Consider the following 16431-nt stretch of genomic DNA (forward strand, 5'->3'; position numbering starts at 1 on the left):
CTCTTGGGCCTTCTCTTACTTGATTTCACTTGCAATAGGTCTTATTATTATTCCTCTTAAAGAAGTAGTGAAGCGGACTTTGCAAGGCCCCATGAAAGCTTGCTGACAGGAGATTGCAGTCAGCTATTTGTAATTTCATCCTGCCCACCTCGGTGGCAAGAGATACCACCTAGGAACCAGCGACCGTGCCTTTGCACAAAGACTCAGCCTCATTAGCATCAGATTCCAACCAAATGAGCGACTCTACCTTGAAAAGAAATACAAACCACATAAAGCAGCCCACAATGCCCACTGGCAGTGAGTCCCTTGGAAAAACAACAGTTGTGTTGAACCAAAGTTCTCTATGTAGCCAGCTCAGAAGATAAAATTAAAATAAGCCAAACAAAACCTAACCGTGACTAAAATAGGTATGTGTCTTTTTGCTTCCAGCTCTCTCAAAAAAGTAACAATAATGCAATACTATATATCTTCAGTTAATTAATGCAAAAATTTTTTTTTTTTTTTTTTGCAGCAAGCTTTTGTACCTCATTCTCTATTACAGACCATCTGTCTCTGTGAATAGTTAGTTCTCACCCACAGCCTGCTTCCTAACCCTTAGAATAAATGTTATCTCCTCCCAAGCCAAAAAAACGTTCTGTTAGACCAGAGTCGGATAAGGGCTTACATCTCGAGTAGATGGATACTGTTACTTTCTCATGTACACAGCAGCCACCTCTGGTGTTAATGAAGCTGCACCTTCACGCCCGTGAACAAGAGCCATGGTGTTTATAACATGAACAACTCTAACTGGTCAATCAGACGGCACAATTTCTACCCAGAGAAAGAAAAGCGTAATTCCGTTACCTCTAAGTGACTTCGCCTCTCAGCAATCACACGTTCATCCTTGTTTCCAAATAGTTTCTTTGGAGGAAACTCAAGGGTAGCAAGCTGAAAGACATATTTTACAAGAGATGGATTAATATCACACCAATGACCCTTGGGTGTTTACTAATCTATTGTTTAGAGTCACTATCATGGGGCAAAAAGGGGAAGATGTTGGGAGTTTAAAGATGACAGGTCTTCCCTTGCTTTGTCACCAACTGACTGCGTGACCTTGAACAGACAGGGCAAGATTCCATGACCGTCAAATGAGGAGGGACGGGGACTCAAAGGAAAAAAACAGATCTGAGTCTCAGTATTTTGTCTCAGGCAATGTATTAGATGCTTGGCCAGATGGTGTTTCACAAGTTTATTTGTTAAAACACAAGTTTGTTCTTCTTTTAGTCCCCTTCTTACACTAGAATTCAATTATTTTTGTGCTGAGCTAAGAATGTGAAAACTTAACTTGCACACTACCTGAACATTTTATAAAATAGCTCTGAGACCATTGTTCAGGTTCTTTAAACATTACATATTGCCTTTTTATAGCTGCTGTTACAAATGAAGAATTCCTGTGCGAAAAGAGGACCTCTCTTTGAATCTTTTCACCTCGTTCCTTAGAGAATAAAGGTTCAGAATTTGTTTTGAGCCAGGTCTTCGGATTTCATAGTTATTTTCTTTGTGCTTCTCTTCTTGGAGGTATTAAAATTGTAATAAAAAGATAAGTTTTATTATAGACTGGGAGGCAAGAAAGAACTGTATAATCTGGTGAGAACCTGACCAGCCAGTGCTGCTCTGGTTGAATGAATGCTAAGCAGCAGTAATTGCTGGTGTTGATGAAATTCACTACGCCCTGCCTTCCTCACCTGGTCGGGTTCAGACAAATCGAGAAGTCAATGAAGAATTATCAAGAAAAAATGAACAATATTTCTTCCACAACATGCCACAAATCCCTGTTTTATATATATGCAAATCTCTTACTTGATTTAAATTTTTATTACCACAGCGGGAATCAAAAATTAAGAACTGGCATTGATACACACAGTGCCTCAATATTAAAGTATAAGAATATACCGTAAGTGAACAACTTGATGAATTTTCATCTCAACACACTGTAACTGCCACCAGGAGGACATGCCCAGCACCCAGGAACTCCCCCAAGCACTCCCAGTCATGCCCTCCCGAACTCTAGAAAGGTTGACCCTAGCTAGCCCGACTTCCAAGAAGTACAGCTCAGCGTTGCCTATTTTTGACTTTATGTAAATGGTACCATGCAGCACGAACTCCTTGGTGCCTGCCTTTGCCACGCTGCCCCATGTTTGTGAGATCCATTCACGTTGCTGTGTGTGTCAACAGTTTGCTCATTCATTCCTGTGGCAGTGTACTACTCCATTACATGAATATTCCGTTTATTTGTTCAACAGTCTTTCGTTACTGGGCTTTTGGTTTTAGGCCATTAGGAATTGCGCTGCTGTGAATATTTTCCCAAAGGCATTCTAATGAACTTATGCGGGGATTTCTGCTGGTCAGAGTCTTGGGAGTAAAAATGCTGCATCTTGGGGTATGAAAGTGTTCAGCTGTACTCGAAATGATCAAATGGTTTTCTGAAGTGGTTTAACTACCTGACACTCCCACCAGTAGTGACTGAGAGATCAACTGCTTCCCATTAGCTCCAAGATCTAGTGCTGTGGCTTCTCGCCTTAGCAATTCTGGTGGGTATGCAGTAGTTTCTACTGTGGTTCATGTTCGTATTTCTCTAATGACTAATGATGTTGAGCATCTTTTCACATACACACTGACCATCTGATTAGTCATTTTTGGTAAGTGTCTGTTCAACTCTTTTGGTCATTTTTTATTAGGTATCTTTTTTTCTTATTTAGAGTAATTCTCCCTTTTACTCTCTTCAAGGTATCTCTGATGACTTTATGGCCCTTTTCTAAAGTTTACTTCATTTGGGCAGACATTCACTCCTTTCATACTCTAGCACTCTCTCTACCAAAGCAGAGAAAACTGTGGAGGGATGGGGTGCACCACCCCTTCTCCTCCCTCTCTCATCAGGTTCTAATTCTGTTGCTGACTCTGAGTTTTAAAGTCAGTTCAAGAAGTGAAAGACCATGGGCACTGAGGTAAGACAGACCTAGTCTGAATCTTGGCTCGACCACTATCTAGCTGACTAGTCATGTTTCTCTCTGCCTAAATACTCTCTGCTGAAAAGGCAGAAAATGATACTAAATTTCACGAGGTTTCTGTGAAGATTCAGTGAAGTAACAACACAGAGAGTTTAGCTACTGTTCTTACTTGCTAGAGATCTGCTTATGACTAAGAAAGCACCTTGCCATTTCCTCTTGGACCCTCTTCCTATCCCTGGATTGGTGATGTGGCTTCGAGAAGCACAGGGTTTTCTGGAACCCTGGCCTCACAAGCACACACACACTTCCCATATGTTGCAGCTTAGAGAAGACAGGTACACCAAGAGTGTCTTTTGGGCTTCATCCAGCCCTGATTTTATCTTGTACAGTGTGTTTCTCCCCACTGTGGTGATGCTGGAACCTTGGCAGGCCTGCTTTCACAGTTGGTTGTTTTATCATTTTCTTATATGGCTGATGAGGTGATGTAGTTTCTGTCAGGGGAAATTTATAGTCACACTTGCGTGCTCAATCAGAAATGGTGCACTAAAAGGACTTCAGGCAGCTGAACCAGGTGGGAAGTAAGCATTTAAATGTCCCCGTCATCCCCAGCAAATACTCTATTCTGAAGCGGAGGATAAAATTTGGGGCTGTTAATATCCACCCTGTGAAATAAGTATGTATAAATTATGTGTAATACTGTCGTTCAGATTTTAGGGAAAAAAGGGTACCTGTTAACAACTTTCAGGCATATAATCAGGGGACTATAATATTCACCCATTTAACTTTAGAGACAAGGAAATGCGGTTCCAGAGTTAGGTGACACAGAAAAGTTCGCAGTCACCGGGTGGCTGGGTCCACATGAGGAATTGACGCTGACTCTACGAGTCTCACCACATGCCATAGCGGGGCCCCACAATGTATGGAATAATCCCTTTGACGTCCTCGTGGCTCCAGTATCCAGATGGAGGAAAGTAACCCTTCCTTAAGTATACCAAACCAGAAAAATGATGTGGAGCTGCTAAACAGTGGTTGCAAGAGCAGCTAATAGCACCTCACTGAGGACGGGTACCCATGAAGGGAGCAGGAACACGACAGGGGAGAGCAACAGCAGTGGGAGTAACAGGTAAGGGGCTGGGTTGGGAGGCAGGCTCCCAGCAGGATTCCTGGGACCCTTAAGTTTAGTCGGACCCTATCACCTTACTTCTCTCCCTATAAAAAGTCAGAATGATGGCGGCTCTCCTTATATGTAGCTGAAGGGACACAAAGAGGAAGAGAATGACCAGAAGCAGAAGTTCCAATGTGATTCTCAATAGCAAGGCATGGTCCTGGGCCCAAGTGCTACTGGTGGGGCTGGGGCACAGGCAAACTAAAGTAGAAAGGCAAGGCTGTGAGATAAATTTAGAAGAACACCACCTTCATTAAAATAATTATATTTACATCAGAAACAGCTCTTCAACTCTCTTCCTCCCAGTAGTATGGAAATGACCTCCATTTCTCCTTTTTTAGAGAAATCTTAACATGGCTTTTTAGCCCTTGCTATCTATAAGCTCTTAGGCTAAATGAGATGAAATTGCCAATTTTGTAAGTTTAAAATGGTTGAATATCAGCAATTTCACCTGGTTAAACCCTGCATAAAACTTTTGACATTTTTAAGCAACCACTAGGGCAAAAGATACATTCCCATCTGCTTTACCTGCCAAGCGTAAGAATTCTCATTTGATGGATTATCAGTTGGCTATATCAAACTGATATTCCTTCAAAAGAATATTTCTCTTAAAGTACCCCAAAATAATACTAAACTAGAAATATATTAAAATATCCAGGGCAATGAAATGGCTAAGGAGTTGGGAACATAGGTAGGTGGTACAGGAGGCCATTTGGGGACCAATAGCTGTCGTTGACCCAGAACATTCTGTCACGGTCACCTGAATCAGGCCATCCTCCAGAAGGGTAAAAGGACACCACTGTCTTTACCTGGACTAGGGAAAGAGGACAGCAATTACTGCTTTGTTCTCAAGACCGTAATATTATAAAAATCCACGGAAGAGTTTCAAAACCTAGGATAGATAAAGGCCTAAACTGACTTTTTCTCTCTGCAAGTACGAAGTGACTGCCTCATTTACTTTATTTTATTTTATTAATTGATTGCCTCATTTATTTTAAAACAGACAGCAAAAGCAATCCTCTGTAAGTTTCATTTCTGGGTTGTGAATTAATTAAATGGTCCAAATAATTTTTAAAAAGGATAATTTACCAAGATCCCCAGAGCCACTGGTCAGGATAAAGTATGTGGAGAGCCAAAACAAGCAAAGAAATGGACAAAAAGGAAACAAATGAGAAACAGAAACTCTTATCATTTGCTGAAAGTGCCATCTGAAAAGTAATTATTTCCAACAAATTAACAATACAAGAATGGGCTAAAAGGGGGGCGATTCCAAACTCTCCCTGACTTTTCCATTCATGTCCAACATATAGCAGCATCTTTTGTGTGCTTGCTTGGTTTCTCATGTTGCACAGAGATTTCTAAGTAAGAGATACTACCTGGACATTTTCACTTCTTCTCAAGTTCTTTATATTCATAAATTTTCATTTTTATTGCCTCATTTTTTAATCTAGCAGATGGTCTAGATTTGATTTCCATGAGAAACACTGTCAGGAACAGTGAATGGCAATCTGTAGGTAGAGGAGAGGCTCCTCTGATTTCCTCTGTCACCTGTGACAAAGGAAATACAGTGGCCCACATTTCTAAAAACAAAAACAAAAACAAAAACAAAAAAAAAAACACAGTTCCTTAAGTCCTATATTCCTTACAATAGCTAAATTCTAGAGGGACACAGATAAATAGTTCTGACTCATCTACAAATTATCAAAATACTGGGATTCGGTAACAAGGGAAAAATAATTTTCTTTATAGAAGATTTCATTTTCATAAAGAACAAGTGCCACCATTCTCCCCTTATACCTTTCACAGAGGGAGTGTCTCGTGTTGAAAAGTATGATTCTAACAAAAATAATCTTTCTATACACCATAACATGTAAGGAACCAGTTCTGGTTAAAGATGGTGGAGCTCATCTTCTTCAAAAGCACCATCAGAAACAACAGAAGAGATGAAAAGGAAACACTCCGTCTCCAGACTAGGAAACTGCCACAGCCCCGTACTGCAGGCCGGGTGGCACCCAGGGAAAGCACTGCTGAGGGCCTTCCTCACCTCACCTCCAAACTGCGGGCTCCATGAGTGATCCACCAAAGCAAACATCCAAACTCTCGGGCATTCCTACTACACTGTGATTAAAGAGGCTAAAAATCTAGGGACAGGGAGAAGGTGGGGGACACCTGCAGCAAACAGGAAGGTAAGAAGGGGCCGTGGGTAGAAGAACCTGGAGAAGCTCACAGTGTTAGAGGGAAGAAAGGTCTGAGGGAAAGCATTTGACCCTACAGTGACCCCACAGCCCTCGTGAACACCAGAAAATAAGGGAACAAGTGTCTTAAAACAAAGAAAAAACTGGTGGAAAGAAATTCAGAAAAATTTCAGGCAGTTTAGGTAAGGAGTAGGTTGCTGTCTTCATTATCCCCAATATTTGTCCCCCCTTGCCCTTGTGATAAACCAGTTACTTCGCTCAACAATTAGTCCATTTCACTTAAAGATGAGAAGTAAGGGGCTCCTTGGTGGCTCAGTTGGTTAAATGTCTGCCTTCGGCTTGGGTCATGATCTCGGGACCTGGGATCAAGTTTTGCAAAGAGGCTCCCTGCTCATAGGGAGCCTGCTTCTCCCTCTGCCCCACACTCCCCCACATCCTGCCACCTGTGTGCGCTCTCTCTCTCTCAAATATTAGACGTGCGTTAATAATAACGTATCAGTATTAGTTCACTTGTTGTGACGTAGGTACTATACACATGTAAGCTGTTAATAATAGGGAAGCCGTAAATCTAAGGCTATTAGAATAGAATCTCTGGTTTCTGATGTGACACGTTAGAAGCTTGGAAGCCATCGTCTTTGTCCTCACAACAAGAAACAGGCTGAACAGACTAGATGTTGAAAGACTCAACAGCTCTTCTTTGATCCGTCCGAGAACTGAGGCTATGGGCAAACTGATGTCCCCAAACTGGGGAGACAGGTAGGCGGAGACAGAATAACAGCCTCGTGGGTGCAGAAGCCTGTACTGGGGCCAGGAAGAGTCCGGAAACCTTCCAGATGTAACCCGGGAGTTACTGGAGGCTCAGTGCAGAGCGGTATTTGCCTTACAAGCTTGGTGTCTGGGTGGGGTCCACATACTTCTGTTACTTTTACCTCCACCCACGTCTTCACTGGGAGATGACAGAAAAAATCCACTACTTTCTGGCAAGAGGAGAGAAAAAGTAACCATTTTGAAATATATCCAGAGCCTGCACTCAAGGGAAACTCTTTTACTGGAATCTAACCATTACATTGGGTAACCAAAGCCTAACCAACCTAGGGAGAGTGGAATGCCCAACAGCAGGCTCACTGGAAAAGGAAACCTGATCAAAGGCCTTCCCCTCCTGCCACACCTCGCCACGCATCAGGGGAGGTTCCCGCACAACAGATTACAGATCAAAGAACTGCAAGCCTCGGATTATACTGAAGAAGTCTCTAGGAAAACCCAAAGGGTTTCCTCTCTAGGGGAGACCCAACCAAGGGCACTGGGGGAAAGGTGAGCTTCCGAAACCACAGCTACAGCAAACTGGAAACACCATCTGCATCCCAGCCTGGGAACCTAGAACCTCACACCAATAGGCCCATCTACCTCAGTCCCTTTTAGGCAATACACCATATCTGGCTTTCAGCAAAAACTGAACAGGGCATGCTGAAAGGTAAAAAACAAACAAACAAACAAACGAAAAGCATCTAAACTATTCTCAAATAAAGAAAGCTGACTGAACAATCAGTACCACCACACCCTCTGTGCCTACTCCTCATCTAGCCTCCCTACCCCCAAACTGCTTAAAAAAAAAAAATTAATTGGAATGAAAGTCCCAGTAGAAGAAACAGAAGTAGAATAAATAAAATGAAAACAGATGAGCATAAAGTACATAAAGAAAATAACCCAACATGAAATGTGCTAAGGGAAAGGGAATGTGACCCACAGGTTTAGACCTAACCGAAGTGTCTTTCAAGTGTGCAGGCCACAGAGAGACATTCTCTCTCTGCACGTAAAAACTCAAAACACATCAAGGGGCATCTTTTCCAAAAGGTACTGGATGATTAAAAATAACCAACCAAGAGCAGCACCATATAAAGATCTCAGGAATGAAGAAATGATGGTAAAGTAATCACTGTCTCTGTTTAAACTCACAACCAAGAGGGAAATATATCTGGCTTAGGTATAAAAGAATGTGAATGCTATATAATTGACAATGTAAAATAATAATATAAAATTACTTTTAAAATTCAGAAGATGGGAGTTAAAGTGTGCTAATTTTGTCTTTGTTACAAGAGTCAGTTGGTGGATGTGAGAGTGATCTGGCTGGGGCCTCTGTCACCCTACAATTCGCCAGAGGTGACTCAGTTGATCTGGCTGGTTAGGCGGGTGTCCCCTTCCTCTCTCACTGCTCCATGTGCGTCCCTCCCCCTGGAAGCTTCCTGTCCAGTTGGTCAGTCATAGAGGATGACTTCCCCCACTAGAGGAAGGACTGTTCTTCGGTCAAGGGTATACGAGTAGCTGCACTCCTCTGCTAGGACCTTCAAATGCATGCTCAAAAGTCAATTGATTGTTCATAAAAGGGAAACACAAGTGATAATTTGTAAAATGGAAACACATTTGAAAACTAGCAACTCACATTCTTATGTTTGTTTATAATCCTTCTGCTTAAAGTCACATATATTTTAGAGAACTTATAACTTCTGGCAGAGCAACATTTAATTTGAAGTTCAGCAATTTCTTCAGTTTTATTTCATTTTCTTTCACTTCTGACACCTTCAAGTAAAATTAAATTTAATGTTAGCAATTAAAGATAGGATATCTAGAATGAACCTAATGTTATAAAGGTATTGCATTCTTTCTTCTTTTTCTCATTTTAATTTTTTTCCCAACTTACATATCCATCCTTTTATCCATGCCTATCCATTTAAGTACTTAAGATAATGTTTATTAAATAGTAACATTAATTATATTTAGAGAATGATTTTGGGCTATCTGTTGCTTTCTCCCTATATTATATGAAATTTTTATAAATGAGCATGCATCATTTTTATAGAAACAATAAAAAGTGATTATTCTCTTTTACAGATTTAATGGAACAGTTAAATTAACACCATATGTCTTTTTCTTTTAATAACCTGGGATTTGGGGCAATCAGATTTCAAGTCTCAGTTCAGCAATGAGCTGCTGGTACAATGTACGAAAACTAGTTTCTAGTTTTATCACTTGTGAAACCTGAAGGAGTTGAACGAAGAGGTTCAAGTTCCCTTTCAGCTCTGAAATTCTGTATCTCAAGTACCGTTGATTAAAATTGTATGTGGGACCTTAGAAGTAGCATTTCAGGTACCCAGGAGATGTTTTACCTATTCTCTTGGCTGTACTGCCTTTGAGGACTGTACTGACTTCCTGCAGATCTTTGCCGCATTCTTATCTGAAGACAGGCCAAGGCAGGTAGAAGGAAAATAGGGCCCAATACAGTAATGAAGCATGTGACTTCTGAAGAGGTTGTAGAACAGGAAAAGGACAGACACAAATGGGAATGCAGGATTCATGAGAAATCCCTTAAAATGGTACCTCTTCCTGCTGCAGCCGTTATCCCTGCCGCAGAAGTGGGAAATGATGTAAAGACATCTGAGCCCTTATGGGAAAATTGTACGTTAAAGTTAAAAATCATGACTAAGATCAAATAAATTGGATATCTGTGGAAGACATGGTAGTCCTGGAGAACACTGGAAGAAAACTTAGGAGCCCTATGGCCTACTTTGTATAATTATGAAATGTGATTATGCAAACTAAAACACAGGAAACAAACAAATGAGGGTAAAACAGCACATTTCTTTGGCCTAAGAGAAACATTATGACAAGCTTGTTCTGCAATTCAGTAAGTAAAACATATTCTAAAGACAAAAAGACTGAAATAAAAGCCATTAGAAGAATGAAATCAGTAATTTTGAGGCCTACCAATTTCCAGTGAAATTTGTCTTTCCCTTCTTCAGTGATTGTGGAGTCTAAAAACCCGTAATTAACTTTATTCTGAACAATGGGCCTCTAATTTTATAGATTGAACAACAGATCTACATGAAGAACAATCAACAAAGTCAGATAAAACACCTAGTAGCTGCTTATAACTAACAGCCACTTTATGGAATTATGTGTGAATCTCAGTTTAAGGAAAATGAAAGCATTGAGAATCTATTCATCCATCATGCTAGCTAGCCACGTATCTATGTATCAGCAACGTAGTCAGCATTCTCTGTTGCTTTGTAATCTTTCTTAATGATCTCAGAGTGAAATGTTCATCTCCAAGTTGCTTTTTCTCTTTCTGATTCCCGGTGAACTGACACAGCCCAATTACCTTCAAAGACCCATCACGCTCAAACCCTGACTTCAATGTTGACTAGATTATAATAAGATAGGTCGGCCCCTCTGCTGCCATCAAGAAGACAAATTATACATAATGGAAAAGTTTGCTTTTCCTATAAGCCTTTCTCTTTTGGCCAAGTTCACTTTTTAGGTTAGCCAGCCCCTTATTAAGTCCAGGTGGTCTCAGAGGCAACAGACAGCACAGATTTTGATAAATGGCATCGCTATTCCTCTGGATATAAATAAAGGCGGCCCTTATACAAAAATTTAAATGAGTGATAAAAAGTCTTGCTTCTGTTTTATGATTTTATAACAATTAAGCTGCTGAAACTAGATTATAAATCACTGAAAGAAAACTGAAAACAACTAATAAAGTGTGGAATCTTTACTAATGAAAGAAAAACATTTGACTTCTGTTACCACCTAATAAAAGTGTATTTTATTTTCATTCCTCATTTGTTAGGCATTTTTTTTTCCCTTACTCCTGTAACACTTGGCTACCTAAGTAGTACCCAATTTTTAAAGACCGGGGGGTGGGGGGGGGATTCTTCCATCTGGCACTCTAATTGGTCAAATTAACCAGTCTTTTACAAATAGACATACCTTCACAATGACTGGCAGCATTTGAAACATCCACCCCCTGCGGGTCTGTGGCTGTAAATTATAGCCACTCCAGCTTTTGAGAAATGCAAATAATGAAAACTCATCAAAGAGCTGCCATAATTCTCAGAGCTGACGAGGTGGGAGCATTTCTGACTACTGAAAATTAATAGCAGCTTCCAAGGCCTTATAAGAACAGCTGTCACTGAGAAATATACTCACAAACAAATAAGCAATTCTCTTCCAAGTTCTGTTAGAGGCATGAAGGAGCGACTCTTCAGAACAATCTAGGGGGATTACTGAAGGAGCGATGAATTACCTTTGGACCTTTGATATGAGAACAAGCACACCCCCAATATTTATGAATACCTTGCTACATGCCTCACCCCAAGCCGGGCACATTCGTGACTCTTCTTGAATATCTGCTGAATGAGGGAGCAAGGCAGGCCTCTGTGCTGGTGGTCCATGTGGAGCAGCCAGCAATTACAATGAGGACACACCACTGACAGAGCTGCTGTCCTGCTGTTATCGAAGTGCTGAAACTCAGAGTCATCCTGGGTATAAAACTGTCACTGGGCACTCAGTAAAAACTGCACTGACCTGGTCATATTCGGCATAAGGATTGTAACTTTTCCACGTAAAATCTTACTCCTCCCAAAGCCAGTCTCAATTTTATTTAGGCATGAGCCAGGAAAGACAGATTTGAGGACATTCATATGGGCTGCAATGATTTTTGAAAGTGAGAAATGTTTCAGATTTGTGAGAATTTAATATTGCATATTTAAGAATAATTATACAGTTGGACTTACTCAAATGCTTGCATTTTCCATCTTTTATTATGATGTTAGTTGCCCCTTTCAGGGACGGAAGCATGGCAGGAACCTATCATTGTCACACATTTCACAGAAGAAACCCAGTTTCTAGTTCTCCGTGGGGACTTGCTTATGTAACAGATTTTTGCAGAGAAGGCATGTTCTCTGTGGTCTCATCTGGGGCATTCTGAAAACTCCCTCTTCTTGAAGGAACACGGTCATGGAGAAGGAGACTCAAAACAAAGAAGAACTAGAAATCTGGAGACATGAACCTCGCCTACACCCCAAGTCTTGGTGCAACTTGCAACAAAACTCTGGGCATTTGAGTCCTCATGTCTAAAATGAGAAACCATGCTGTACCCATGCTGTACCATCACCCATGGTGAACTTACATTTTGTAGAGTGCAAACGGGTCCAACCCCTGCTATAGAAGTCTTCTCGTCAGCTACGCTATGCTTCAGAGTTTTGGGAGGTCAAAGAAACAATCCACATGCTCTCACTCTCTAGGCTTAAACTCGCCTGTCATGAACTTTGACAAGATTATTGGTCCCTGGAAATTACCTTTTAGAACTGGTGACCTATAATAATGAAAAATCAACTAATGCTCCCAAGGTGGAGGCAAAAGAATTGACAGGTAGCACATTAACTAGTGGCCCGAAGGGCATCGTTTGGGGAATTTGGTCCTTAACTACACACTCTTAGGCCCCACATTGGATTTACCAAATCAGAATTTCCTAGTGTGGCGCCTGTGCCCACATATCCTGGAAAAGCTTCCCAGCAAATTCTGATGCTTTTTGCTCCCAGCTACCCCTACCCTTGAAAGCAGTGATTTAAATACTGTTTGTTTATCAGGTGGAGAGAATGGTATGATGCAAACCATACAGTGAAAATGCCTGGGTCTCTCATAACATACTAGGTCAGGAAACTGGCAGGCAGCATTCTATTTTTGCCTTCATAGCTGTTTGCTATTTAAAAATTCAAGGGGGCTGAGGGCTTGGTGCAGGTGAATTTATCTAAGGCTTACTGGATGCTCCCTGTGGCTATGGTGGGTAGCATTGTAATTTGGGTGGTGAGTAGATTTGCAATTTTTATATTAAATTTGGAATGCTGGTTATAAAACTGTTGGGAATGCATTTCAGTGATGGATGGTAAATAGTTGTCCAAAACAAATCCAAGGCCAACAGCCAGTTTCTTTTCTTTCCTTTTTTTTTTGGTGCTGCTTTAGGGAAATTACTTGGAAAATAAAGATGGTGAGAAATGGTTCTATCAGCACAAACTGAAAGTTCATATACAAATTAAATCACCTCTTGCCTAATCGTTTTTTTCCTCCTCCCATTGGTATTTACTAGGCACCCGGAGACTGCCAGACGTGAGATAGAACAGTTGCTCTAATACAGCAATCTTTCATACTTTACTCGAAGGCTCTGAAAATGTTTTTCTCCCTTAGCTCTGTAGGGAGAAGGGAGCCCACTTGGGGATGTGGCCAGTGGAGGCTGATCTCCTGTTTGATGCTCGGGGACTCTAACTGAGTCCAACTCAACTCTAATTGTGGCAACTCAGTTATGAGGCAGACAGGCCCATTCCATGTTCCATGGGACTTAGGTTCTCAGCACACACAGGCATTAAGAGATCCCTTAGCATTACTTGGATGGTACATTTTAATCCATAACATAGCCCATTTCTATGGTTCATCCTCTTGCCACTAGGCAGACCAACACACACCTGCTTCGGAATTGTTCTTAGGCCACGATTACAAAAGGGCCCTTGGTGATGGAACTCCAGTGCCTCTCTGCTTCCTGCGTGAGACAATTCTCCTGAGAGGTGAGGTGCCCACTAGGCTCCAGCACTTGGAAGGGAAGGCTTCTTGTTAAATGTATTAAATAAAGTCCTCTAAAAATCAGAGTTTGGTGTCTCTGAACCTCCTAGAATGAGCAGCTCTCAGTGACCCTCTCATCTTCCAACCCCCTGTCCTACTACTTCATTAACTATGTTCAGAGCCCACTAGCCCACTCATCCAGGAAGCAGGTGGCAGGGACACTATGTCTTCACTATGTGCTCTAATGGTTGAGAGGGAACGTGGTGTTCAAACAGTCTTTCTTTTCAGCTTCTTGATGAGCTGTTTTTTGATCTGATGGACCCTTAGACTAGGACATGGATCTATAGGTAAACTTCGTGGACACTAGACACTAACAGGAACTCTGCCTTTTCTGTGGCAAAGAGAGACCATGTGTTTCTGAGCATCTAACTTGACTGATGTTTAAAGGGATTAATTATACTACTGATTTTAACAGGGTAAAAAAAATTTCATACAGATAAAGAGCACTGCAGAAATGATTTGCATGATAAAACTGCAGAGACATGGTCTCTAGCAGATGCTTCATATGACTCCATAGTCACTTGCAATAACATATTTTAGCTGAGGCTTTCACAAGCTTTTACAAACTGGCTGTGGCATTATCGTTGTACAGACGTGGAATCTGAAAACACAGGGTTTAATTTGATTAAGATTCCATACAAGGTCAATGAAGGGGAGCAAAGAAAGAAAGCCAGAAGGAGCTATTATCTTGCACTATACATGTCAGTCTATCAAAAGGACAAATTAATTCAAGACAAAAGGGAAACCTATTTAAAATCCAGAAGAAAGTGCTAAGATCAAGGAAAATGAATAAATAAAAATAAAACAACAATTTAAAAAACCTTGAATTATGCAGCACCTCCAGTGAGGGCTCAGCCTACTCAGACAGGGACTCTGAAAATAGAATGAGCATAGCACTCCATTAGGATTTGAGATCACCTGCAGCCAATCTATTTTTCCTTAGTACTATACAGGACAAAGAACTTTCTTTTCTTTTTTACTCTTAAAATTTGTCACTGTACAAAAGCAATGGACCCAATTCTTCTTTGGTTTCTGCTTTGCTCATGCCCTCAATCTCCAGGCCTGCATTTCATGGCACCCAGTGGCTCCTTGGCCCTTCAATTCACAGATTTGTTTTGCGTGTAATAATCCAAAATCCCTTCTGTTGTCTTCACAGACATACGTTACAGCTAATAGTCAACCCCTCCCTGCTTTAACTGGTTCACCACCCAAGTGTGTATAAAGTATCCCTGAGGGGTTTTTAGTTGATCTCCTTCTCCTTAAGGAGATAATATAGTATACAATAAATAATTAAGGAAATAAAAGTAAGTAAACAGGGAAATGAGAAGACTTAGCTGAATGACAGGAAGGAATTCTTAAAACCTTGTCACTACTGGAGGCAAGGCCCTGGGGCTCTCAGTCTCCCCAGTTTCTGTGTGTTCTCTTCCTAATCTTGATTCTTTGTAAATTGGTCTTTAAAAACAGTGGAGCAATTACTAAATTGCTTCACAGGGGAAGTATGCCTATCTGAATCAGAAGGTGTGTAGATATCTTCAAGAAGAGGAGGCACCTGGGTGGCTCAGTTGGTTAAGCATCTGACTCTTTCGTCTTGGCTCACGTCATGATCTCAGGGTAGTGAGATCAAGCCCATGCTGGGCTTGTGCTGGGCATGGAGCTTACTTAAGATTCTCTTCCCCTCTCCCTCTGCCCCAACAGCAGCTACTCCCACCACCCAGCTCTCTCTCTTTCAAAAAAAAAAAAAAAAAAAAAAAAAAAAAAAAAGACCATGCACGCACGGAGAGGTAGTCACAACAGCAAGAATCTAGAAATTACCCATATGTCCGTGAAGAGGATTCTGTAAAATCTGGTAAGGTGGTATGCCAACTTTGTTTACTAGGACCACTGCTCTTAGCAGAATGATCAATCTCTTGGTAAATGGATAAAGTGTTGGTAGACTGGGGAAGTGACAGCTCACTGGTGGGAAGCCATAGCTCCAGCCTTCCCTGAGTGAGATAACTCTTGTAACTCAGGATGTCCCCATAGGTACTCTTCTGGCAAGCAGAGCTATCTGTCTTAAACCTTTCTCAGGTCCCTCAAAATTCTAAGTATGGCCTATGGGAGTCCTGTCAGACTGAATGGTTAGCTGGACCCAAGAAGACCTTCGGAGGGCACTGTGAATGTTTACTTCCGGGGGCTAGATGAAAAGAAACTTTCACATTCTATGTACACATCTCTGAATAATTTCAATCTTTTACCATAAATATGTAACTTATGATCTGAAAGAAATCATCCCTGGAAGAAAAGAGAAAATTTCCATAAAAGGAACTGTCTTGTTAAACTTCTTTAGAGATATATCCCCCAGGAAAAACAGGCCTAAATTCCAGAAGGAAGTATGAATGAATAGGATATAATTCAGAGTTCTAAAAGATTATAATCTATAACCCAAACTAAAGGTTTTTTTTTGTTTTTTTTTGTTGTTGTTGTTTTTGTTCTTATCAAACTGAAGTTTTAAGGTGAACAGAGATTCTCTCTCTTGGCAAATAATTACAAATCCCGTGTATTTTGAATTCAAGCAGATTTTTTCAATATTTTCTCAGCTTGATTAAAAATATGAAACCTTGTATAACTTGGTAAATTTAGTATGTATCACCATTAA

General features: G+C 40.9%; 1 protein-coding gene across 6 annotated transcripts in view; it reads right to left on the reverse strand.

Moving 5' to 3' along the window:
- Positions 1-16431, reverse strand: part of KIF16B (kinesin family member 16B) — a 285684-nt gene that overhangs the window by 32228 nt on the left and 237025 nt on the right. For 5 of the 6 annotated variants that reach the window (XR_006606297.1, XM_013057083.2, XM_004754198.3 and 2 more), the window contains one exon: positions 844-927. Coding sequence is in view for 5 of the 6 variants with exons in the window: in XM_013057083.2 (XP_012912537.1) it covers positions 844-927 (84 nt within the window). In the remaining variant the exon portion in view is untranslated. Of the gene's footprint in view, positions 1-843; positions 928-8784; positions 8922-16431 lie in introns of those variants that run through there. The other variant, XM_045078431.1, reaches the window with a different exon arrangement.

Source organism: Mustela putorius, unplaced genomic scaffold (assembly GCF_011764305.1).
Source record: "Mustela putorius furo isolate JIRA1106 unplaced genomic scaffold, ASM1176430v1.1 tig00000253_pilon_pilon_pilon, whole genome shotgun sequence".
In the NCBI taxonomy this organism is placed as follows: Eukaryota; Metazoa; Chordata; class Mammalia; order Carnivora; family Mustelidae; genus Mustela; species Mustela putorius.